At 51.6% G+C, this 25,788-nt stretch overlaps 3 protein-coding genes across 3 annotated transcripts; all 3 read left to right on the forward strand.

Moving 5' to 3' along the window:
- Window positions 1-8,689: 8,689 nt before the first annotated feature.
- On the forward strand, window positions 8,690-12,044 carry MIND_00910800 (Zn(2)-C6 fungal-type domain-containing protein; the record flags this gene model as incomplete). Its single annotated transcript, XM_037365745.1, has 17 exons — window positions 8,690-8,783; window positions 8,836-8,841; window positions 8,887-8,969; window positions 9,022-9,041; window positions 9,091-9,352; window positions 9,403-9,621; window positions 9,673-9,830; window positions 9,880-10,237; window positions 10,289-10,369; window positions 10,425-10,570; window positions 10,619-10,772; window positions 10,830-10,947; window positions 10,994-11,127; window positions 11,181-11,285; window positions 11,341-11,489; window positions 11,539-11,895; window positions 11,948-12,044. 17 exons carry the CDS (start codon window positions 8,690-8,692, stop codon window positions 12,042-12,044), a joined length of 2,541 nt encoding a protein of 846 aa, XP_037217157.1.
- A 3,405-nt stretch (window positions 12,045-15,449) lies between these two features.
- On the forward strand, window positions 15,450-16,857 carry MIND_00910900 (uncharacterized protein; the record flags this gene model as incomplete). Its single annotated transcript, XM_037365746.1, has 2 exons — window positions 15,450-15,843; window positions 15,893-16,857. The coding sequence occupies 2 exons, from the start codon at window positions 15,450-15,452 to the stop codon at window positions 16,855-16,857; spliced, it is 1,359 nt and encodes a 452-aa protein (XP_037217158.1).
- A 4,450-nt stretch (window positions 16,858-21,307) lies between these two features.
- Window positions 21,308-23,902, forward strand: MIND_00911000 (Dimer-Tnp-hAT domain-containing protein; the record flags this gene model as incomplete). The annotated part of the gene is made up of 5 exons (XM_037365747.1): window positions 21,308-21,693; window positions 21,738-22,938; window positions 22,992-23,414; window positions 23,462-23,583; window positions 23,884-23,902. Exons 1-5 carry the CDS (start codon window positions 21,323-21,325, stop codon window positions 23,900-23,902), a joined length of 2,136 nt encoding a protein of 711 aa, XP_037217159.1. The 5' UTR covers window positions 21,308-21,322.
- Window positions 23,903-25,788: the final 1,886 nt, after the last annotated feature.

Below are 25,788 nucleotides of genomic sequence, written 5' to 3' on the forward strand. Positions count from 1 at the left end.
CCAGGCCTGACAGCCCGGTGTTTAGAAGAGAATAGAGTAATTAAATAAGTGAGAGGGAGAAAACGAGTGTGGCGGAGGGAAGCTGTTGACGGTTTGATGCCAGCCCAATCGGAGATATTCGGTGGTCGGTCCGGGTTAGCTGGGCCAGCCCTCTTGCAGAGCGCTCGCCCAAACTCTTCGTAACATCACGTCACATTTTTTTGATTTTGTACTAAATTGATACATATTCAGCCTGAAATACACCCTCGGATTGCGCTCTGCAACGAGGGTTGGTTTAGGAGCCTGGAAACGAATGAACCCCAGGACAGAAACGGAAATGGGGCTTTGCTTCCGTGGAGCTCTGCCCATTGCTGAGCAGGTCCTTCTGCCATAAATGACATGGCATAGCGGACGGCCTTTTCCTTGCTGGCCTCTCCATTGACCATGAAGGCCTCAGGGGCAAGGCGGGCATAGGTGCGGACCGCATAGAGAAACACGCGGCCACATTTCCGATTGCCGTTGAAGGTGAATAGGGGATTTGGTAGCAACACTAATTTTGAGACAAGGTTGATGTCGCCAAAGAGGGCTTCGGAGTTGCCCTGGACCAGAGTCGGAGTCGGAATCGACGTCTCCAGCAATGGTATTTGGGGTGCAGCAGCAGCAGCAGAAGCCTGGTTGGTGAGTAAAGCAAGGGCCTCAGTTAGGCTATCAATTTTCGCCTCAAGTGAGTCCAGCCGGGTGTCTGCAGTGGGAGTGACTCCAGATCGCATGACGGGTGCGGGGACCACAGGAGTGGAGGAGGAGGGGACGAGTGGCAGAGCAGTGACGAGGGCGGAACAGACTTGTACTCCGAGCCTGAGTCAGCACCGAACCTGGCAATCTTGTCCAGTTGATCCTGTAGAGAGTTTCTTCTGCTGTAAGGGCAACCCCGGAGGCCTGAGATCAAGGTCCTAGCAGGGGAAGATCCAAAGAGAAGAAACTCTAAGGGTCCGCCTGCTGGGGAGCTGACTATATACTGCTTGTCTGTAGCTGCCGCTGTTGGGCACAGAAGGCCTGGGCAGCATCACAGCCAAGGTCCCAGGGTGACCGTTGGGAGAGCGTTGACAGATCGGTGATTGTGCGGGCGAGATGGAGGGCCAGACCGGAGTCGGAACCAGAATCGGACCGGAATCGGACACGTCTCCGGGCCGAAAGGGAGGTTCCCCTGACACCAAGAAGAAAATTAGAAGTTTTTCTTCTCACTTTTGCTTAGAAAAAACTCTATCAAAAACTTGTGGAAACAGCCCAGTTTCCAGAAAATCGGACCGGAATCGGACACGTCTCTGAGGGGCCGAAAGGGGCTTCCCCTGACAAATACTTTGACTTTTGAGTAATACATAGCAATTGAGTCTCTACAGTGTCACTGGTAGGCTTTCTGTGATTATATATGATTAAATGTCAATGATAAATTGTGAGGCTAGTCACACTACAGCCTAACTAAACTGCTGAAAGCCTTGCCATAGGCAAATAGTGGGGCTAGTCAGTATCCATCTTGCATTCTATGCTAGAATGCGACACATATACTCCAAACACAACCTCAAACCCACCAAAACCCCCCTAACACTAGGGGCACAGCCTACGGCTTGCCGGAACATGCGGGTCAAACGCGTGGCTGACCTTGTACCTACCGCGGGCCAGCCGCGTTGCTAGCGCGCGGACCCAGAAACAAAGAATTTCTTTGTCCTAGGACAAAGAAAGTTGTCACTGAGCAAGCCCGCGGTAGGTACACGGTGAGCTCTGCGGCCGGCCCGCGTGTTCCAGCACGCCTTAGGTAATGCCCCCAGTGTAAACTTTGGTATAGCAAAAGTTTTTTTTACTATGCCTGGGACGCCCCCACCCCATGTCCGTGGAGCCTGCGACGCCGCTCAGGCCTTCTGCGCTCTACGTCGGCAGTTACGGACGACCAGTATATAGTTGGCGCCCTAGCAGGCGAACCCTAGAGTTCCTTCTCTTTGGATCCTCCCCCTGCTAGGTCGGTCCCTCCGTGCATTTCCTGTAGTCTTATTCACGCTTTGGATCCTCCCCTGCTAGGCTTTCGTCGGAGTCTCCAGGGTTGCCCTTACAGCAGAAGGAACTCTCTACGGGATTAACCGGTCAAGATTGCCAGGTTTGGTGCTGACTCAGGCTCGGAGTACGAGTCCGTACCCCCCCTCGTCACCGCCCCTGCCACTTGACCCCTCCTCCTCTGCTCTTGTCGTCTTTACGCCCGCTATGTCTACCGGAGCTGCTCCGGACGCTGATGCGCGCATGGACGCACTTGAGGCGAAACTAGACAACCTCACCAATATCCTCACCCACCTTGCTTCCCAGGCTTCCTGCCGCACCACCTCCGGCAGCTCCCGAACCGCCCGGCATCTCCGAATGCCCCCCGACGGCGGATGCGTTATTTGGTGACGTTACTGTCGCCTCAAAACTGGTCTTACGACCAAACCCCCCGTTTGCGTTTAACGGAGATTGCAAACGCGGCCGCGCCTTCCTATACGCGGTCAAAACCTACACTCGGCTTGCCCCGGAGGCCTTCGTAGTTAACGGAGAGCCGAGCGAAGAAAAGGCCGTCCGCTACGCCATGTCCTATATGGCGGAGGGACCTGCTCAGCAATGGGCAGAGCGTCATGGGAGCAAAAACCCCTTCCCCTTCCCTCGGTGCAGCCAGTTCCTCTCCGAGTTTCGCCTTCGGTTCGTCGAGGAGAACGAACAGGACCTCGCGCTCGCTAAGTTGGAAAGCGCGGGTTATCACATGGGAACGCGGGATGTCTACGGATATACCGACGACTTCGAGGACTTGATGGACCTCGCTGGCCGAAGACGCGTTGGTTAAGGTAACCAAGTACCACCACGGACTTGACCCCTTGATCAACAACGGCATCACCTCTTCGAATGACCCCCCAGACCTCCGTGACTATCTGGGCTGGCGCACTCGGGCTTTCCGACAATATGAAGCCCTGGTGCGAGCGAAGCTCATTAAGGGAACGGCTACCCCGCGGACCGCCGGGAGCTCCGCGCGGCGCCTTCCCCATCACTCGTTCGGCAACTCCGTTCCCCATCCGCCCGGTGGCCCCGCCTGTGCCATCCCGGCCCGCGCCCCGTCCCGGTACCTCCGGCTCCCGTCCCTATGGAGCTGGATCGTACTAGGGCTCGGGGTGCCCCTCGTCGAGCCTGCTTCAGATGCGGCGACCCCAACCATTTGGCTCGGGACTGTCCGCTCCCCGCCGACGTCCGCCATGTGGACATCCTCGACGAGGTAATCCAGCAACTTGGCGATGAGATGCTGGGAGAGCTGCTTGCGCGGTTGTCCGATACTGCGGCCTTAGCGGAGGCGCATTCGGAGGCTCCGGCAGAGGATTTTGTCCCCGCGACGAGTGACTGGTGTGCCCTCGTTCGCGTCCATAAATCGTTTCACTTGTTTGTATGATGAATCAACTCCCTTGCCCTACAACGAGCCCGAAACGAAAGACGCACCCTCTGCCCCCTCCGAAGCCCCCGTTCGGATTCGCCGACTTGCCTGGGAGAAAAAGCTACCTGGCAGTTATACCATCTCTGCCGCTCCTGGCGTTAACTCGCTGCACCTCCGCCTTGAACTTGAGTCCACTGCGAACGCGCTCAAGCTCTCCCTCTCGGGTCTGGTCGACTGCGGAGCTACTTCGGACTTTATCGACACAGAATATGTCAACCGGAATAATGTGCCAGTCCGAAATCTCTCAGTACCCATCCCGGTCTACAACGTCGACGGCACCCCCAATGATGCTGGGTCTATTCGCCAAATCGTGGACCTCGTTCTACGGTACAACGGACACTCCGAACGCGTTCAGCTGGCTGTAACCCACCTTGGGAAACAGGACCTGATACTCGGATACTCCTGGCTCAAAAAGCATAACCCCGAGATCAACTGGGAAACAAAGGAGGTGAAAATGAGTTGTTGCCCCGCAGCTGCTCTACCTGCCGTGACGAAGAGCGGACCGAACGCGCTGAGGTTCGGCGGCTCCGACTCCTTAAATCACGACTACTTGCGGGCGCCTTCCCCACTGTTTGCGCTATCGATATCGCTGGCCCAGATGATGCTGACGACGAGCTCGGAGCTGCTTCGGACCCTCCGGAGCCCTCACCAGATCTCGACGGCGACGAGCATCTTGAAGACGGCGACCGCATCTTCTACACCTCCTTTCGCCCAGTTGAGGAGATCCCGCTGGCAGTACAGTGTCCCAACGCCTTGCAGAGGCCTTCACCCGTAACTCGGCCCCTCCGCCTTCGGAGATCCCGGACTGGGCCAAGGAGTTCCAAGACGTCTTCGACAAGGAGTCCTTTGACACGTTACCAGAACGAAGGGCTTGGGACCACGCTATCGAACTTCGTCCCCGACGCGAAGCCCGCTAACTGCAAGGTGTATCCGATCTCTCCCCTCGAACAGGCGAACTTGACGAGTTCATCGAGGAAGGACTTGCCACAGGCCGTATTCGCCCTTCGAAATCTCCGATGGCCTCCCCCGTCTTCTTCGTTAAGAAAAAGGACGGAGGGCTTCGGTTTGTCCAGGACTACCGCGCCCTCAACGCAATGACGATTAAGAACCGGTACCCCCTTCCGTTGATTAACGACCTTATCAACAGGCTCAAGGGCGCTCGTTACTTCACCAAACTCGACGTTCGCTGGGGTTTTAATAACGTCCGGATTAAAGAAGGAGACGAGTGGAAGGCGGCCTTTCGGACTAACCGAGGGTTGTTCGAACCTTTGGTGATGTATTTCGGCCTGACAAACTCCCCCGCGACGTTCCAAACGATGATGAATGACATTTTCCAGGATCTCATTCTTTCAGGCGACGTTATGATCTACCTCAACGACATCCTTATCGCACATTCGGACCTCCGCAAGCACCGCGAGATCGTCCGGGAGGTCCTTCGGCGGCTCCGAATGCACAAGTTGTACCTTCGCAAGAAAAAGTGCGACTTCGAGAAATCGTCAATCGAGTACTTGGGGGTCATTATCTCGCACAACCACGTCGAAATGGATCCCGTTAAGGTTGCCGGAGTCTCCGCATGGCCTCCGCCCGAGAACAAGAAGGACGTTCAGCAGTTCCTGGGGTTTGCTAATTTCTACCGCAGGTTCATTCGGGATTTCTCGGCCCTAGCGCAACCTCTCTTTGCGCTCACCAAGAAAGACCAGAAGTGGACCTGGGGAGACGCCGAAGCCGCCGCCTTTCAAGCCATCAAGGACGCGGTCGTATCAGAACCTGTCTTAGCGATCCCGGACGACTCTCGGCCTTTCCGACTTGAAGCAGACAGCTCAGATTATGCGACGGGGGCGGTTCTTTCACAACAATCCGCCCCGGACGGGAAGTGGCACCCTGTAGTGTTCTATTCCAAAAGCTTAAATGATGTCCAGCGCAACTACGAGATTCACGACAAGGAGATGCTCGCGATCATCCGCGCACTCAAGGAGTATCGGCATTTCCTCGAGGGCGCCGCGCATCCGGTTGAGATCTGGACTGACCATAAGAACTTGGAATACTTCCGAAAGGCGCAACACCTTAATCGTCGGCAAGCCCGATGGTCGTTGTACCTTTCCAGGTTTGACTTTACGCTGCACCACGTCCCAGGTTGCCAGATGGGCCGTCCCGATGCTCTCTCCCGCCGGCCTGACCACGGTATCTCCGACGACAACTCGGATGTCACCCTCTTACGCCCCGAACTGTTCCACGTTCGCGCGCTTGAGGCCGTCACTGTCTCTGGGCCTGGCTCCGAACTTGTCCGCGACATCAAGGAAGCGCTATCCGGTGAGCCTGACCTAGAGGAACCCGTCGCACTTGCGGCTCGGCAACTCTTGAAGGTCCGAGGTCAAGCTCGGGGCCCCCGCTCATCGCGTTCGGACGAGTGGGCCGTCTCAGGCGACCTCCTGTACTTCCGCGGCAAGGTTGTAGTCCCCAAAGACAAAGACCTGAGGAGGCGCATTATAGAGCTCTGCCACGACACGTGTGTCGCCGGACATGCCGGGCGGTTCAAGACCCTGGAGTTGGTTTCGCGCAACTACTGGTGGCCACAGATGTCCCGCCATATCGGACGCTACGTCGCGACCTGCGACTTATGCTGTCGTACGAAGGCCCTCCGAAGGCTTCCGCACGGGGAGCTACATCCAACCGAAGTCCCCCCCGAGCGCTGGCACACCGTCACTGTGGACTTCATCGTCGAGCTCCCCGACGCCCATGGGTATGACGCGGTTATGGTAGTGGTTGACGCCCTCGGGAAACGCGCTCACTTCACCGAATGCCATACGACAATAGACGCGGTCGGAGCTGCCCGCTTGTACTATCGGAACGTCTGGAGACACCACGGAACCCCCGAGAAGTACATTTCGGACCGTGGTTCGCAGTTCATCGCTGACTTCACGCGCGAACTCTGGCGCTTAATTGGCGTCAAGCCGGCTACCTCTACGGCTTACCACCCGCAGACCGACGGACAAACCGAACGCGTTAACCAGGAGCTCGAGCAGTACATCCGAATCTTCACCAACTACCAACAAGACGACTGGGACGAGCTTATCCCTGCCGCTGAGTTCGCCTATAACAACCACGTTCACTCCTCCACTCAACAGGTACCCTTTATGACGGACACTGGCCGGCCTCCCGAATGGGTTTCGAGCCAGGCACCCGCTCAGAGTTGGAGTCAGTGAACGAGTTTTCGCGATCGGATAGCGAACGGCGTCTCCGAGGCGAAGGCCGCACTCGTCAAAGCCAAAGACGAGTATAAACGGTACTACGATCGGAGACGATCGGACGCCTCGAATATTCAAGTTGGTGATAAGGTTTGGTTAGATGCCTCTGACATCAGAACAACTCGGCCCTCCGAGAAGTTCTCCCACAAGCGCCTCGGACCGTTCAAGGTGCTCGCAGAGGTTAGCAAAGGTGCCTACAAGCTCGACCTCCCCCGCGTTACTCCAAGCTCCACCCCGTCTTCCCCGTTGTTAAACTCGAGCTCGCTCAGGACGACCCCCTTCAATGGACGACCCGGCTACGACGAACCGCCCCCCGAACTAGAGGATGGAGTCCCCGAATGGGAAGTCGAGGAAATCTTGGATGCCAGGATAAGGTATAAGCGTCTTAACTACTTCGTCAGGTGGAAAGGCTACGATGCTTCGCACGACTCGTGGGTTCGGTTCGACCGTGTCTTCGCGCCAGACAAAATTGCGGACTTCTATCGGAGGTACCCAGGTAAACCACGGCACATCGCCTCAGCGACCTTCGACTCCTTGCCCTTCCGAACTATGCGTCGGGACGCCGCATTCAAAGGGGGGGGTGATGTCAGGGGAACCCCCGCTTCGGCCTCCTTCGGACCCTCCGAACGCATCCGAGGCACATCCGAGGCGCATCCGACCGGCGCCCCCTCGGACGCTCCGACCCACCCCGACCATCGTCCACGGCCTCCTTCGCCCGCACAATCACCGATCCGTCAAGACCCTCCCAACGATCACCTTGGGACAGAGCCTGCGACGCCGCTCAGGCCTTCTGCGCTCTACGTCGGCAGTTACGGACGACCAGTATATAGTTGGCGCCCTAGCAGGCGGACCCTAGAGTTCCTTCTCTTTGGATCCTCCCCTGCTAGGTCGGTCCCTCCGTGTATTTCCTGTAGTCTTATTCACGCTTTGGATCCTCCCCTGCTAGGCTTTCGTCGGAGTCTCCAGGGTTGCCCTTACACTTGATGGATCGGTGATTGTGCGGGCGAAGGAGGCCGAGGACGAGGGTCGGGGTAGATCGGAGCGTCCGAGGGGGCACCGGTCAGATGCACCTTGGATGCGCTCGGACGGTCCGAAGGGGGCCGAAGCGGGGGTTCCCCTGACACCAACATTTCTCTTAGTAATCATCAGGTACAAAACCTCAAATTTTTATTCTGACATTTTCCTGATAAAAGTTGTCAAAAAGTTCAAATTGTCTCTTGGGTATACTCAAAAATCTTGGATATTTGAGCCAACCTTTCATAGCGAAAAATTGTTGCCCTAGCCCCCCTAATTGTGGCAGAATCAGGTATAGTGATCATTACAAATTCTGGTCCTAAAGAGGGAATTTTCGAATTCTCTTCATGTCTCACTGGGAACATAAGTGATCTGATTGTTCTTTTCTTTTCTTTTGAAGCGCTTTCGGGGCTGTTGAGTGTGCCAAATTGTTTGGCTCTAAGTAGTTTCACACTCACACTCAATCCAGAGCTTAGATTTCACCACCAATGTCATACTATTTCTAACTACAAACTTGAACAAAATCCAACAATAACTCAGTGACAGCACTATAAGGTATGCCTACACTTCAGAGCGGCAGCTGGCCGGTGGGTCTTATAGTCTAGGAAGATACAGAAAATTGACAGATCTAGTGAAAAGTTGTGAAAACATCGATGGTCAACTTGTAACTTACTTCCCTCAACCGGTTCCCAGCCGTGGTAAACCCGGCGGAACACCTCCAAGATGTGCAGGATATCCCGATAGAACCGTTGTCTGAAACATCGGTTTGGACCAGAGCAGCGCCTATCACCTCGCTGGAATTTGTCAGTATCCCGACGGATCAGCTTTCTTCCGGATCAGCTCATATGCCGGGTGACGTGTGACTCGGCGCGCCTCCTCCTTTTCTCTCTCTCCCTCACCAATCTATCAGGACCTCTCCTCTGACGCGCAGAGGCCATTTCCCCCGTTAATATCAAGCATGTCCTCGAACGACGACCGCGATGGAGAAGCCGAGGGCCAACGGAAGAAGCGAAGGCTGGGCAGAGCATGCGATCTGTGTCGGAGCCGAAAAAGTGCGTCTCATTGGTTTGGTGCGAGAGCTTATGGTGTTGATACATCATTCAGTCCGATGTACGTCTCCACAAGTGCCCTGTGATACTTGCTGAAGGACCCAAGGCGATGGTTCGCAAGAGGAAAACGAAGCATGCTCGACCTGCATCGACATGAATGTAGAGTGTACATATCTCAAGAAAGCTGCCGTGCGTGTCGTGTTGCCGTTTGACCTCACATGAGTCTGAACTGTTGTGCTAGAAACGACCGCCGCCCCGCAGGTGTGTCTTGACTTCACAATCCTTGCGCCAATATCGACGTGAGGGACAGCACATACATAGCCAATTTAGAATCCCGCCTTCAACACTCCGAAGCTCAGCTTCGAGCCCTCAGAAGCGAACTCTCTGCAGGTCATATCGGCTCTGGCTCGTCCTCGGCAGCCTCCTCACCGCCAACCCACATAAACGACACCATCATGCCAGGAGATACAAACGGCTCGTTGTTCATGCTTAGGACGACACTGCAGAACCTGATTCTCCCCCCACCCGAACCCACGGCAGAAGATCTGGAACACATAGCGATGGTCAAGCAGGTGGGCGGCTTCCTTGAATTTCAGAGGTCCAAGAAGTAACCGAGTCCCAGTTTGAACGGCTGCGCGTGGAAAGCAATCTCAGCCTCCCGAAGGACGAAGTGCGCTTCATCGGCAAGTCGTCAGGCATTGCGCTTGTTCATGCCGCCATGGATTTGAAAAGGAAGGTCGGGAAGGACGGAGATCCAAGGCAGGCCGACAGTCACGGAGTCGGTGGGAGGGACGGTGCAGTTATGGCTTCGAGAAGAATGCAATTTTGGACCTTCCGGCCGGTGAGTAAAGTCCGCTATCGTTGTCTAAACACGTTAGCTCAACCTAAAAAGTGGGCAAACACTTCGGTCCGCACACACAACTATACTTTCCCTCCAATACCGCTTATGAATGAGCTCGTTGAGCTCTACTTCGCGAACGTCAACATCTACCTACCCTTGTTACATCGCCCAACCTTCGAGAAGAATGTGAGGGATGGATTGTTCTTGAGGTCCGTTGTTGGTTGCGCACTGCTTTATCTTTGATTTAAATCGTCTCAGCAATGACCCATTCGCAGGCACCGTGCTTCTAGTTTGTGCGGTTGCCTCTCGCTGGCATTCTGATCCCCGAGTCGGCGCACCAGGCGGGATTGGTGTAGGCTTGGACGATCGATACGGACGAGGCCCAGTCAGCTACTCAGAGTTATTCTCAGCGGCCGATTCTCCCTCTACCGCCGCTGCATATGCTGCGTTACCCAGGTTACACACGCCGACTCCTACGGAGTCGGCGCAAATTGCGGCTGCATCGGGCGGTCCAGGACAAGGATTGGCGTGCGGATGGGCATGGTTCGACCAGGTCCCACCGCTGGCCAATCAGATGTTTGGTCAAACAACGCTGTACGACCTCCAGAACGCTTCTGTAAGTTATTTTATTCATTTGCGACCAAATTAAGTTTTCATTTGACGTCAGCTGGCCATCCAATTCCTCGAGCGAGCCGCATCGCCCCATATCTGCTGGAACATCGTCGGTACCGCATTAAGGCTAGCCCAGGTACTTACCTGAATAACCGGTCAATGCAGCCGTTTGGCAGCTCATTATTATATAGGATCTCGGGATTCATCGACGTTCCGCGCGTTTTGAGAAGCATACTGTCGAACGGGAGCAATTCAAACGGGCTTTCTGGGTTCTTGTTTTTCAAGATCGAATGCTGAGCTCTGGTATGGGGCGGCCGTGTAGTATGCAGTACGAAGAGTGCGTCGTTTCTGGACTCCTCCTCCGCCATCATTGAAGCTCCCCAAGTTACGACGTTGACTTGCCCATCGAATGCGATGATGAATATTGGGAGCATCCCACCCATGCGTTCCAGCAGCCTGCAGGTGTACCCTCCTACGTCGCCTTCTTCAACACAATGATGGGCCTCAATCATATCCTCGCAGTTAGCTTGAAGATACTGGTCAGTTATTTTATTCTGCAGCCGAAATTTACATGCTCAACGCCGATCGCGACATAGTACTCTTTGGCCAAGTTCCGTGATGCCTTTCGCGGTATGGGCGAACGCTGGGACGAGAATGTTGTCGCTGAGCTTGATTCGGCAATGAACAATTGGCGAGAGCGGGTCCCTGCGCATCGTGAGTTGCTGTTTATTTAGTCTGTTACCTGCTTAGCCAGTGACAGTCCAATGGGACCCCGCTCGCACGGATCCAGTTTTTTTCGACCAGAGTGTGGCCATCCAATGTGCATACACATATGTCCAGATCCTCGTCCATCGCCCATTCATACCAATGCTGCGCAAGTCCCAGTCAACGACCGTAAGTAAACCAGTCTCACAATCGACATGGAGTTCATTACTGTTCGAACACAGACGCTACCTGCCCTTGCAATTTGCACGAGTGCTGCGCGCACATGCGCCCATGTTGTTGACGTGCAAATGCAGCGGAAGGGGAAAGTCCCCGTGGTATTTAGTTTCGTGAGCAATACCTTTCCTCAAATCGAGTACACTGTCCTTAGGGCGTTGTCCCTAGCACGCTGTTTTTTCCTCTGCGATTGTTCTGATCCTCAACGTTTGGAGCGGAAAGCGCACTGCTGGCGGGCAGGTTGACATCCGCTCTGTGGATGTCCATCTCGCCAACGTGCGGAAATGTATGGCTGCTATCGGCCTATGTGAAGATCGGTGGGTTGTCTGGCTAGTCATCCCGCATACCTCTTATTGTGACATGTAGATGGCAGCATGCAGGGATGCTGGGCGACCTGCTCGTCGAGCTCACTTCTGTCGGTCAACTGCGCGACCACAGGCAGCCCTCAGACCGGGAGAAAGGGCAATCGTCAGAACAAACAAACGGCGCCCCGGCCGGGATGGCAGATGTCGATTCCTCCCTGTTTTACCAAGCCAATGCCATGCCGACCGCTGCTGCGCCAATCTGGGACCAGTACGCAAACGGCGCGCCATACAACCCACTCCCTGACGGTGGGCCGCCTATGGCGGAATTCGGACACGGCGACATCGAGATGCTGCTTGATATGAGCATGATCGACCGCGAGACGGCGGCGATATGGGCAAATGCACCGGTTGGCCTCGAGTACGTGCATGTTTTATTCATCCCTTCGCTTCTAAGTTCTGACTGCATCTAGGCTTACCGACTGGGGGAATTACTTTGGTCAGCAAGAGATTCCGGCAGGTGGGAATCAAGCGGGATATGAGCCTGGTGTGGGGATGCCATGGAGATGAGGTTAAGTTTGCTTCCCGGCACCCGTCAATCGCGCGTTCGTGTCGTCTACGTAAATGATACACGTGATACACGTGATGATGACGTAGTTGTTGACAGATTGATAGAATCATACGATGACTCACAAGTCCGCACTTCTCTCTTCCCTTCCATCTTGGCCATCGGGGTTGCGTCTGGTGAAGTGTTTTTTTGAGTATACTCCTCACCACGTTATGCTTACTCTTCATAGACACGCATTCTAAGTCTCCGCCGTTGTCCATCGACGGATCGAGGAATGCCGAACACAGGCAGTGAAGGAGGTACGTATAAGTAACCCAATATACAGTGCTAATATTGATTAAATACCAGATTACTTCCTCTCTATAAGCTATAATGCTTGGTAAGTTACTCGAATGCCCATGTTAACTTAAATATTCCGATTCATGGTGATTGCCAGCGTATCTTCTATCCTTAACCCATACGCATCTGTGCACCGCAACGACATGGAGGTGCGGGGCAGACACAACCGCTGCGACAACTGGTAAGCCCTGCCGTAAATTTGCGAGGCATCAAACTCACTAGGGTTTTATGGGCTGCTGCTGCTGCTGATTAGGGTAATAGGCATATCCACTGTACCCCGCTCCGTAATCACCGGGCACCGCTGGAATGCCTTGATAACTGAGGGCGGTAGTCAGAGGTATGTAAATTAGTATATATTTGTGAAACACTAACTAGGCTTGTTCTTGCGTAGTCCCAGAGTACCCAGCCTGAGGGTATGGCTGCTGTCCTTGCTGAGTGTAATGTCCTTGGGCATATGCCCCGTAACTTGGATGCGGTGTTTTCGATCGAGACGGAATGGCATCAGCCGGACCAGCATAGCCGCCCGGACCTCCCGCGACGTTCCCGCCTTGCGCTGGGTACGGGTGGACGAGCTGCAAGGCGGGACCTGGCGTTCCGGGAGGGCGTCGCGGAGGGGCTGGAGGATAGAGTGCCTCTTCAAGCGCAGTGTCCAAGTACTCGCAGTGGAGCCCTTTCCTGACACACCTCGCGCAGGTATTGTCTCCGGCGTTCGCCGTCGCTTCGCACTGTCCCGTTTTCAGCGCTGACACATTGGTACTCTGCCCCAGGTTCACGCACCTTGATGTGACGTTTTCGGCACGCCACGCATGCCATATTCGCTCTGGGTCCTTTCTGGGACATTATCGTTGGAGATGAAGCTGGTGGTGCTAGCGGAGGCTCGTTGTCTGAGTCGTTCAGCAAGAAGCTGAGGCTTGTTTTATAGCTGCCGCCCTTGGCACTGTCTCCAGCGCCAGCGTTGCGACGCGGGTTTGGAAGCGTGCGCCCGGAGCTCCCCTCGCCGTCTCTGAATTGCCACATCTGCACACGCATTGTTGGTTGGCAATTGACTCCAGTGCCTAGAAAACAACACTGACTTATCCTGTTTACCCAGTTTGTGTGGATCCTTGTTGATGTTGTTTCGCCCGTTTGGTATGCGGCTTCCCGGAACACGCTGAGGTAGCGACGCAGAGGGTAAATCGAGAGGGAAGATCAAACCGGTGCGCGCGATGCAGCCAGCAATCTCCTCTTTATTGAACACTAATGCTGCTAGTAGCCTTTACCAAGACCGTGACATTCAAGACGCAAACACAGTCATCCACTCTCAACAACTTGCATCATGTTGCACAAGGCGCTCCACCAACTCCAGGAACCACTTCCATCGGTATGCTATCAATCTTTTCTGAAGTTTTGAGCGGTATGGTAAATCACGCTAAAGCTTAATTTCGCTCTGGTTCCCTGGAAGATGACATCAACGAAAGAAGTGCGATGCTGGCCGAACTGTTTTAAGTCCGATCAACATATTCGTCCGCTCATTTATCTGCTATCACTATTAATATGTTGATCTTGATTCTGTTTCAGGCTGCGACACCAGCGTCGCATTGAAATTGGTGGGTTGATGGGCTGACACGATGCATTCGCAATGCCATCGCACAGTTAACTACTCCGGTCACAGGGGTCCACTGCATCAACTGCACCGGCCAGCTGCGTCATAGCCAGTCAGTCCCACCAGACTATCCGCTTGCTTGTATGCTTGTATCAATGACCAGGACCGCATTAAGCATCGGGTTAAAATTCTCTCCATTAGGTTGATGGTTCATTCAATGATTTCATGCAGTTGCCAGTTTCCAAGTGTTATGGACCTTATGGTGACGGCGGCCATGGTTGCCTGCCGCCTACCTGACAATGCTAATCCGCGATTCGGCGAAGGGCACCGAGACCAGGAAGCGCCGACGATCCCATGGAGTACCGAGCTAACGAACGCGGATCCGACGGAGTTAGGACGGATATACAAATGACCAGCAAAAACGAATCAATCAGGTGATGATCATATGCGTCGAGTTCCACGCGAGGCAGTGGTTTTCGGTTGCCGCCCAGATGGAGCTGTTGCTCTTAATTAAAGGATCACAGTGACCCACATTCCGAGCATAACTTTGGATGTCCCTGGAGGCTGCGTGCGGGTACCGAATGTACCACAATATATTGGTGCCTGTGTTCCACCAGTAACGAGTGGCGGGAAGCAACTCAAAGCGGAAAGAGCCGGGTCTTGGCTGGGTCTAGGCCTTCCAACGACGAGCAAGGCCGTCCGACTGATCGGGACTCGAACGCTCGCACGAAGAACTTGGGAATGAAACAGACCGTGATTGGAGAACGTCAAAAACATGACGAGCGAACATCGACAAATACAATTCACAAGACGGAGAAACGGAGTTATGCGTACAGCATGGTGCCATTCCTCTTCAGCGCGTATTGGACATCTAAATGGGTGACGGTGGTCCTGCCAGCGTGGCGCTTCAGCGCCAAAAGCCTTGGAATCGAACTGATTCGTACTCACCGATATGAATGTCCCGCGGAGAGTGCAGCATTCCGAATCACTGTAACGAGAAAGGCCCGCAGCATCGCGCGCGCGTTGTCGCACATGATGCTGGATGACCGCTTGATGCCTGCGCGGCGCGCCAGGCGGCTTAGTGACGGACGCGAGATCCCTACCAGCGTGTTTGCAATTTAAGTAACTCGTGGCGCGGGATGAGTATAATGACTCAGGCTCACCCAACACCGCGTCTCGAGATATCAACTGTCGCCTTCTCTCGGCCCGCGACAGGGACCTGACCCAACAGCAACTCTTCCCTCCGGTAAGACGTCGAGGCTGATGCGGGTCTGATTAGCAAAGATAAGATAGCGATGGAGCTGAGGCACCGTTTGCTTGGTGCGGGCCATGGACTTCTCTTGGGCTTCAAGGTGGTGGTGGTTTGTGTGAGAGATTCCAAGAGGCAGTGCTGCTGTGTCACCGCACGTGCACTGCCAATCAGCGGGAAATCTGATGTGATTCACCGTGACACTCCTTCCACTAAACCACCATCTACACTGAGCAAATGCTTACTTTTCTTCCCACTCTCCCCCCCGAGCTCACCGACGAAATCTTCGCTTATTGCTCACCGCCCGTACTCGCGCAGCTCTGCTGTGTTTCCAGGACGTTCCATGCCATCGCGAAGGAGTGCCTATACCAGGCGGTTGAGCTGACCAGCCTGGCTGCCGTTTTGGGATGGAGCCGGCAGGCGACCGATGATCTCCTGCTAGCAGCGAGTCTACAGAGCTTCGTTCTTGACGTTGACACTGTGTGTTTTCGCCTTGATGAAGCGGAGCAAAAGTCGGAGCCTCAGGATCGGTGGCGGCCCGGGGAACGCTTGGCGGAGCATCTCAAGGGAGCCTTGATTCCCGCTTTGAAAAATTGTCTCAACCTCAAACAATTACGAGTCCTCAACCGCAGTAATTCGATCTCGCCGCACAAGTCCAAGTATCCTGAGGCCCTTGACAGATTATAGCCTGGCGATTGAGGCGCCGCTGGCCCGCGCTGCAGATTGTACACTTCACAGCTTACACATTTACTCTCCACGAGAATTCGACAGCCACTTTTGGGAACGACAAACAAGGCTCACTGCGCTGGTAATCGAAGCCAATCAATACCATCCGCGAGACGTGTCAGCGTCCGTCGACTCCATCATCCCACATCTACCATTGGTGGCACGCATGCAACTGGTCACGTTGTTGGCCCCCATCCACCTCATACTTCCTCAAGAAAACACATCTTGGCAGCTTCGACACGCTTTCGTGCGGACCTCGTTGCTCACAGACCCTCGCATTGCCCAACTGCTTGGCTATGGCGCTACATTACGCGCACTATTTATTGAGGTCGGAGAGTCTGACACCGCCGATGGACGAGAGAGGCACGACAACATTATACATGATTTCCTGCTCTCGCTAGAGGAGAGCGCCCCACAGCTGGAGAAGCTCTTCCTCGAGGAAGTGAGGGGCATCAGGAATCTACGTCGAATAGAGGGCCAGATTGTTCTCCGCCTTGCTGCACTTACACATCTCAGGTCGCTCTCTTTGGCCTTTTGTGTCGGAATGGGCGCAAATCTGACACTGTCCGATGTTTTCATCCCAGCGCAGGGAATGTCGAAGGACATTATCATAGGCGGAGATGCACACCCGCAGGACGCTTTGCAAGACTTCGGGTCGGCCGTCATGCACGCATCCTCCTCCAACCTCTGCGCGCTCGAGCTAAGCTGCCTCGTCACGTTTTTCAGACGACAACCGACGAGCCGACGTGCGATGCGGTCGCAGCAGAGTGCATCCTACGTGTTCATACGGGAGAAGCACACTGATATAATCAAGTGCGAGGAGCGGAAACCCGGGATGAGGTCGAATACCGCAGAGGACTTTTTTGCATGCAGCGGATGGCCAATTACATATGTAAACGATAGAGAAGAAGAGCGGTGAGTTGTTGTTGCTAATATTTGGTGGTTACTCTACCGATATGTACTATGTTTCCAAATTTGGGACCACGGCCGTCATGCACGCATCCTCCTCCAACCTCTGCGCGCTCGAGCTAAGCTGCCTCGTCACGTTTTTCAGACGACAACCGACGAGCCGACGTGCGATGCGGTCGCAGCAGAGTGCATCCTATGTGTTCATACGGGAGAAGCACACTGATATAATCAAGTGCGAGGAGCGGAAACCCGGGATGAGGTCGAATACCGCAGAGGACTTTTTTGCATGCAGCGGATGGCCAATTACATATGTAAACGATAGAGAAGAAGAGCGGTGAGTTGTTGTTGCTAATATTTGGTGGTTACTCTACCGATATGTACTATGTTTCCAAATTTGGGACCAAAGTAGTGCTGGCCAGAATTATATTATGCTTGATTAAATATTGAATATATTCAGAATATTATCAATATATTATGCCCTTTGTGGATCACTTGAATATGATTATGTTTGAATATATTATATTATATTATGACTATACTATATTATAGTCACAGAATATTCAACTATAGTAAGGTGGATGATTACAGCTATTTTCTCAGTCCATGTACTCAGTCATAGTACTAATCTTAGTCTAAGTTAGCCCTACTTCTGATAAATGTCACATATTATCTGTTATATATGGTGATTCATACATTACTCTTAGTAGGAACAGGTGTCAGGAGTGATCACTTTGGGTTGATCCTATTAAAGATAGTGTAGGACCTCTGATCAAGTGTCTACTGGCTAACCTAATACTAGTGGCAATGCCCCTGATTGTATTTTGAGAGTCCTATGTAACCCAGGCTGGAATTAGAGAGGCCCAAAAGGAAGTTGCCCTGACAATCCAGTATGTATTTTATGTTTTTGATTAGCAAATATGTCAAACATATCAAGAGATATGCATACTAGATTATAGTTGAATATATTCATAACATATTCATATTTTTGCAGCTGAATATGATTATATTATACTACAAATATATTATTGGGTTGGAGCTCTGAATATGATATGATTATAATATATTATGCCCATAAAATAATATAATCATATTTGGCCAGCACTAGACCAAAGAGTTTCATTTGATTTAAGGTGATTTTTGACAAGGAGTTTTTTTGGCCAAGATGTAATGCAGACAATTGATTGAAGTAGCGCAGTAATATGTAGTTGTCCTTTTCAAGATACATAGCCATTGAAAAACAAACTCAATTTCAGGCATAAGCAGTGTATAGAGCACTTGTATAGAGCACTTGGCTTTCAGTATTGAATTCAGTAACCCCAAAAAAACCTATATATATATAGTTTACATGATCTTCCAGCATACCATAGTGCTTAGCCAAATTTTGGGCCTGTTGAACATAGTCAGGCACACCCCTGTTCATACCCTCACAACAGCAAGTGGTTGCCACAGGGAAAATTCATAAGTTTCTTTTCCTATTCAAAGATGAATTTGATGTACACATTTTGATACTTCTTTCTACAGACCAGAAATATCATATATTGCAATTAAAATAAATAGTTGCTTTTCAATAATATTTCTCTCATATGGAAGGAACTTCTTTCAGAGAAAAACTATGGTTGCTCTCTTTGGACTAAAGTAATATATTTTTTTTCACTCTCTAATTAAATTTTGATTTGTTCTTTTGTCTTTTAATATCATGAATTCATAATATATTCTAGATGAGAACAAGCAATTTTTCATGGCCTATTATTAGTAATTTTAGTGAGTGCACCATAATTATTTTATTCCAACCCAAGGGGCTGTAAAGATGCCTGTCACGGATATAGGGAGAGGGTCCCAAGCCCCAGAAAAAAATATTTACTGCTTTTTATATTTTAACTAAATATGGCTAGTCCGGTTGGGCTGTGCAAGGCTTCTCCTAAGAATGTATGCCTAGAATAGAACAGATTGATCGTTGGGCCCATAAGCAGAGTGAGTGGGGTAGAGTTGAACTGAAAGGGCCCGTTAATGCAGTCCCTTGTTGTTTGTGGGTTGTGTAAGGGGGAGCATGTGATGTGACAGCTGTGACTGATCACGTGACTGGTCCATGCGCAGATAGCCCTGTACTTAAGTAGTTGGCTGTGGGGCTATTCCCCCGGCTTTGGTATCAACTAGGCACCTGGACCCACATCCCCTGACAGGTTGTCGAAGGTTCGAATCGGGTTGTTTCAAGCCCAGTGAGTCGGCGATACCTCCTTGCACAGGGAGAAGTGGTACTATAGACAATCTAAGCAATAGAGTACAGGGTACACTATCACACCTTATATATACAGGCCTATAAAGGTGTGATCAGACACCCTTGCCTCTCCTGCTCCTCCTTGCCCCTGTTCCTGGCCGCAGAGGGGACAATCGTTAAGGCTTCTCACGAGTGTCACAGATAAATACCTATACTCCTACTGCAGGGAATTTAGGCTTCAAAACCAATACCTGCATTTGCAGCATCCATGGGAAACGGGTACCTGTACTGACAGATATGGGTACCTGCACAGGGTATCCACAGGTATTTTGAATAAAATATTAGGATACTGAGGTATGTTGACAATATTAAGAGCTTATAGAGGATATAGTATCAACTGATATACTGATATGGACACCACAGGGCATGAGAAGACTGTAGTGACTAGAATATATAGAAGACAATGAGAATTGTGATCTTCCAGAGTCATACCTGTACTCTTGGCATTTGTGGGAAACGGATACCTGTATCCGCAGATGTCAAACCCTGTAAGGGCAACCCTGGAGACTCCGACGAAAGCCTAGCAGGGGAGGATCCAAAGCATGAATAAAAGCTACGGAAATACACGGAGGGACCGACCTAGCAGGGGAGGATCCAAAGAGAAGAAACTCTAAGGGTCCGCTTGCTAGGGCGCCAACCATATACTGGTCATCCGTAACTGCCGACGTAGAGCGCAAAAGGCCTGAGCGGTGTCGCAGGCTCTGTCCCAAGGTGATCGTTGAGAGGGTCTTGACGGATCGGTGATTGTGCGGGCGAAGGAGGCCGAGGGCGAGGGTCGGGGTAGGTCGGAGCGTCCGAGGGGGCACTGGTCGGAGGTGCCTCGGATGCGCTCGGACGGTCCGAAAGAGGCCGCAGCGGATGTTTTCCTGCAGATACCTGTGCAGACATCCGTGGGTACTGACACTGGTGCGGAGCTTTAATGATTGTACATCCCTTGCAGGCCAGGCACTACTCCTAACCTCCTAGCACTCCTCCCCGGTCTCCTGGTTTTGAGTTGGGCTCAATACGTCATTCTCGGTCACATGCTTCCCATGTATGCATTCTTCCTACTAGTACTGGGGCGCCTGTTCCCTGCCGTCACATGCTGCGTATGACGGGCCTGTGATGGCCCGACACCAGCGCCGGAGCGGACAGGCCGGGTCGACAGACTTAGGAGGGTCAATATCCCCATCAATACCATGTCATCAGCATACTCATACTGCCTCATGATTATCTATCAGACATTTTGATCTGGCTATATCTCTGGCAGTTCTCTATGGATTCACATTATTATTTCACTAGTAGGTAGGTGGTAATATTGTCTTAATATAGTCTGATATGACCATAGTCCCATGCCTTCAGAATATACTGTTATATCACTGTTCTGTAGTTTTTCTACCTTAAATTTGACCAGGTATAATGATGACCTGATATCTAGGTAAGAAATGCATGGATGACCATGGGGTCAGTTTTGCTATGGTTAGATGGACATCCCTGATAGCCCTACAAGCCACTCATATTTTTAGGCACCCTATATACCTGTCTATATGGCTCATATCCTATTAGTTCAATCTCCCAATAACTTACTCAGAGGTAAGGGATCTCCAATGGGATAAAGGTAGGAAGTAGAGGAGGGGTTGCCCTGAGAGATGTTATGCCTCCCATGATGTTTTATTCTTGAAATCTCTTGTTATTCTCCATTCTACATATTACTGCTCTGTCACAAGATATTAACAATACAGCCATGATCTGCTAGTTGATTGTGGATCAAAATAAGTCAAGTTCAGTCAATGAGGTATATACACATACCTACCTACTCTGATTGATGATTGTACATACCTGAATGGTGAAATGAGGCAGACAATCAACTGCAGGCTAGATGCAAAACTAGTTTACATGAATAGTGGGGTCTATAGACTGAGTATTGGACATTGAGATGCATGTATTGGGGTATTGGGATATCTACTAGGACTCTGTACAGTATTAAAGCTTCGCACGAGTGCCGCCATCCGCGGATGATGTTGCAGGTACCCGTGTGCAGGCATCCGCAGGTATGGCATCCGCGGATGTGGCACTCTTACTCCCACGGATGCCTCCAATACAGGTGCTGAATTTCATGCTGACGGGTACCCGTGACAGACAACTGACAGGTCATGTGAGAATATCACCGATCAGTGGCACTGCCTGTCACAATGCCAGCTCACCGCTTACTCCAACGACAATGCGTCGTCGCGCGCGATTCCAAGCGCCTGTGTGGGAGCCAAATATAAACCAGCCCCCCCCAATAACTCCCCACTACAACTTACGTGCTACGACCATGGGCAAACGCCGCCGAGACACCGACTCTGCCGATACCGAGCCAACCGCTAAGCGCCCCAAGGCCAATACCCCTCAAGAACGCGACAGCGAGTTGCTTCTCCGACTCAAGAAAGTCGACAAGTCTGTGGATGTCGAGGATAACGATGCAGTTTTAGCACTGCAAGTCCGCGAATGGGAGAAGAAGGGAACAGAGACGTATTCGCACTACAAGATGCCGCCCCTGCTCAAAGTCGGTGAAGATGGCATTGTGCGCTATGTATTCTCCTGCAAACGGTGCGTGCCATCTCCTATAGACGACTCTAACTCACACTCTTCAGCTTTCCATCGAAGACTGTGCAGCGCGCGCGCTACGATGCTTCCACCAGCAACCTCGGAAACCACATCAAAACTTGCCAGCCTGGCGTTTCCACTATCAAAAAGTACACCAACACTGGCGACTACAACCACGGCCGTTTCCGCCTCAACCTTGCACTTTGGATTGCCGTCCACAACCGCCCTCATCTCGCGGTCAAGGACGCCGAACTCGTTGCTGCCTTCCGAACCCTCCAGCCGAACGTCCACGTTCCCTGCAACGATACCGTTGCCCGCGACATCAAGATTGTGTTTGACTTGACAAAACCTGTCGTCAAAGGGCTCTTCGCGAAGCATGATGGCGCGCTTCATGCCATGCTCGATGGCTGGACGTCACCCAACGTCTTGTCCATGGTTGGACTCGTGATCCAATTCGTCGTCGACAACGACATCCGAACATTCCTCCTCGACATGATTCCCCTCAGCCTCTCTCACACCGGCAGTAATCTCGCGCGGGCGCTTTCGGACACATTCAAAGAGTATGGCATTGAGAAAAAAATTCTCGGCATTGTGGGCGACAACGCGAGCAATAACGACACCATGATGGAGTCGCTAGTCGAGCTTATGCCCAAGGGCGCAAGACTTGACCTGACCACGCGAATACGCTGCTTTGCCCATGTTCTCAACCTGGTCGTCAAGGCCATCCTCTCCCTCTTTGTCCCACCCAAGGGCGCCAAACGAATGACCGCCGAAGAGGAGGATGAATTCGACGCTGAAGATGACGTCGAGGCAATACAGGCACTTGAAGATGTTGACGAGGCCGTCGAGGCCAGCGATGCTGCCGCTATCGAGGAGCTCGACCTCAAAGAGCTTGTCAGCGCGCGTGAACTCGATCTCTTGCTGGGTGAAGAAGAGCAAAAGCTAGCGAAAGACGCCTACCGCAAGCTCAATCGCCTGGGCCATCGGATCTTCAACTCGGAGCGTCTTCGTCAGCAGCTAACGGAGATCGCTGTTTCCCTCAAGTTGGACAACGCGGAGAAAAAGCGTATGATCCGCGCTATTCTTACGCGCTGGAACACTATATACGACGTTATAACGCGTGGTCTGGAACTCCAGCCCGCTCTGGATCGCCTCTGCACGACCTCCACCGGACGCTCAAGCATCAAAAGCTTGCTCTTGTCCAACGACGAGTGGCAGCTGATGTCTCAGCTTCGGACCTTGCTCAAGGTCAGCGAATAACGACTAATAAAGCATGTCTTGGCACTAATCATCATTCACAGCCCTTCAAGGATGCTACGATTCGATTCTCCAAGAGTAAATTCCCCCGTATCTTCGAGGTCATCCCCGTCATCGACCTCATCAACGAACACCTTGAGGACACTGCACGACTCAAAGACAGCCCGGTTTTCCTCCATCCCAAAGCCCCCAAACCAGCGCGATTACCCACCACACGGCGCTCGACGTTCAACGCTGTTCGAATGGCGGCGGTGGCGGGCCTGGGCATTCTCGACAAATATTACGCCAAAACCGACGAGTCTGTGATATATCGCATCGCAATGCTGTTGCATCCGAGCTATGGCATGGCTTACTTCGACCAAATGGGCTGGGAACAAGAGTGGAAGGATCTCGTTGTGGAGCTCGCTCGAACGCAATGGATCGAGCACTACCGGGTGGAGGCTCCAACATCGACAACGAGTAACGAGGTATGTCTTTCTATTTGGGGCTGTACAACAACCTTACAGTTGTCCAGATCTTCGTGGAGAAGACCATCTTCGACAAACTCGACATTACTCCCATCAACGCAGACCCATTCGAGCACCTCATTGCCTCGCCGCCAATCCCAAAGGACAGCTGTCTGAACCCGCTACTCTGGTTCGCCACCATGTCGCCCTACTCGTCCAAACCCACACCAAACAACCTGGCGTTGATTCGGATGGCCCATGACTTCATTGGTGCTCCTGCCACCTCTGTCGACGTCGAGCGAGCCTTTTCGCACGGCGGTGGGATGGTGACTAAGCGGCGCCATGCACTCTCGCCCCAGACCATTCGAGCTAATGCTCTGGTTTCTGCCTGGCATCGCGATGGGCTGACACCTGAGGACGACGCCATCAAGGCACTGGGGTCCCGACAGTCGCGAAAGAAGCAGGCAACCTCCGATGATGGGTCTGACAGTTCGGGAGAGGACGATTAGTGTACCATGTAACTTAGAACTATGTGCAATTGACTGCATTAACTCCGGACAACCCGTACCATCCGCAACCTGTGGACAATCCGCAGGTGGGCATCCGCGGATGATATCCTTGCGGATGGCGGATGGGTTGAATACAGGTGCTGATTTTGAAAATGGAAATACCCGCGGGTTGAATACAGGTATTCACCCGCGGCACTTCGTGCGAAGCTTTACTCTGTACTGAAATTGGTTGGGGTTATGGCATGTGTTGCAGAAGGTAGCTAAAGAGAGGGTAGGTACCTATAGAGCAGAAGAGAGTGTCTTCACTATTACAACTGGTCAGAAAATAATTTCAAGTATGACCCAAGACTTGATTGTAGGATGGTATACACCTTAAAATGAGCCTGTCCAGTACTTGAATCAACCTCATAGCTATGATGGATTTCTCACAGTAGCATTATCAGTGTTATCTATTCCCAAAATGATGGGTTCACCATAGTATGGCCTGTGGAAGTCTAAGGAATTTCAGTATATTCAATGGTAGGGCTATGATCCACCTCCCATAAAGTGGTACCCTTGCCTCTCTGGCATATCTCCATCCTGGGTTATGTGGCACCTAAGGTCTCCAACAATTGACTCACCCTAACACATACTACAGCATCACTAATGGGTGGGATTATAATGGACTATCCTGTGATATCATATCACTTTAGATCATGAGATTCCATGCATAGGGTCCCAAGATATCAGCAAAATACTCCTTAACTTAGTGTTTACACATGCTTGGCACTAAATAGATCAAGGTAATAGGTCACAGATGATATGGAACATTAGGCTAAATAGGAGTAGGATAATATACCTTTCAAATGAGCTCTCCTCCAGCTTTATCCACTGAGGCCAGCTGGAGATCTAAGACTATCTTCCAAATTGATGGAAATCAAATGCCACTGATGAGAGAATGCCTTGCATTTTCAGTGCCCAATTCAGTTTGGATTGGAAGTAGACATAGTCAAACATTGGCTTAGGGTATCTGAAGGTTCAAGTCAGCAGTCTTATCACTTTAAGCACCCACATATCCTCTTTCATGTGAATAAATGGCCAGTAGAGTGATTATATCATATGATGGTGATTGAATGCCATGTTCAAGTAATGATACTCTGAAAGGCCTTCCTGGTAGTACTGAAATCATGTATTTATATCAAGTAGTTATAGAAATAGAAGCCCATCAGTTGAACATCATCTAGTGATTGGACAGTTCTGATACTACTATTCAGCTGCCACTATACATCACATAATGAAAGTTGTTTGTATAGTCAAAATAGAGAACTGTCATTTTGTGACAATTTGTAACATTCTGCAATGATTGTGGAAATTTCCTTTTTTTGGAAATTTCTTATATGTATCACTCTATGTTATAGTATATAACCATATGACATAGTCACTAAAACTACCAACTCCAATCTCTATTGACTAAAGTTTCTTTTTGGGATGCCGTGTCACCTGTCACGTAGTGTGACTCCAGGAGACTTGGTCTGGATGACCTATATTGTATTATTCACCTTTATTCACCCCTTACATACTGGACTTAGTACGAATTTTGCCTTAGAGCTCAACTTTATTCACCCCTCTCCCCAGCAATTATTCACCTCAGGGGATGTCCTGAAAATACTGAGCCTTGTCAATGGCACCCCGGCAGGTTACCACTGATGACTCACAGTATTCTGTGGGCTAAACAGGTGATTGCTACTGGATATGTTATATCTTGGTTCTTGCTTGGCAATAACCTCAATGTAGTGTGCTAACTCTTGCTGGCATGGATATGGGCCAGACCATTTGTAGTCTAGAAAATCTTGAAATGTATTATAGCAGATAGCACCTGGAACCTATGTAGTAGCCATATTGAATGA

Source organism: Mycena indigotica (genome assembly GCF_014461135.1).
Source record: "Mycena indigotica strain 171206Taipei chromosome Unknown Mind.scaff0008, whole genome shotgun sequence".
Lineage (NCBI taxonomy): Eukaryota > Fungi > Basidiomycota > Agaricomycetes > Agaricales > Mycenaceae > Mycena > Mycena indigotica.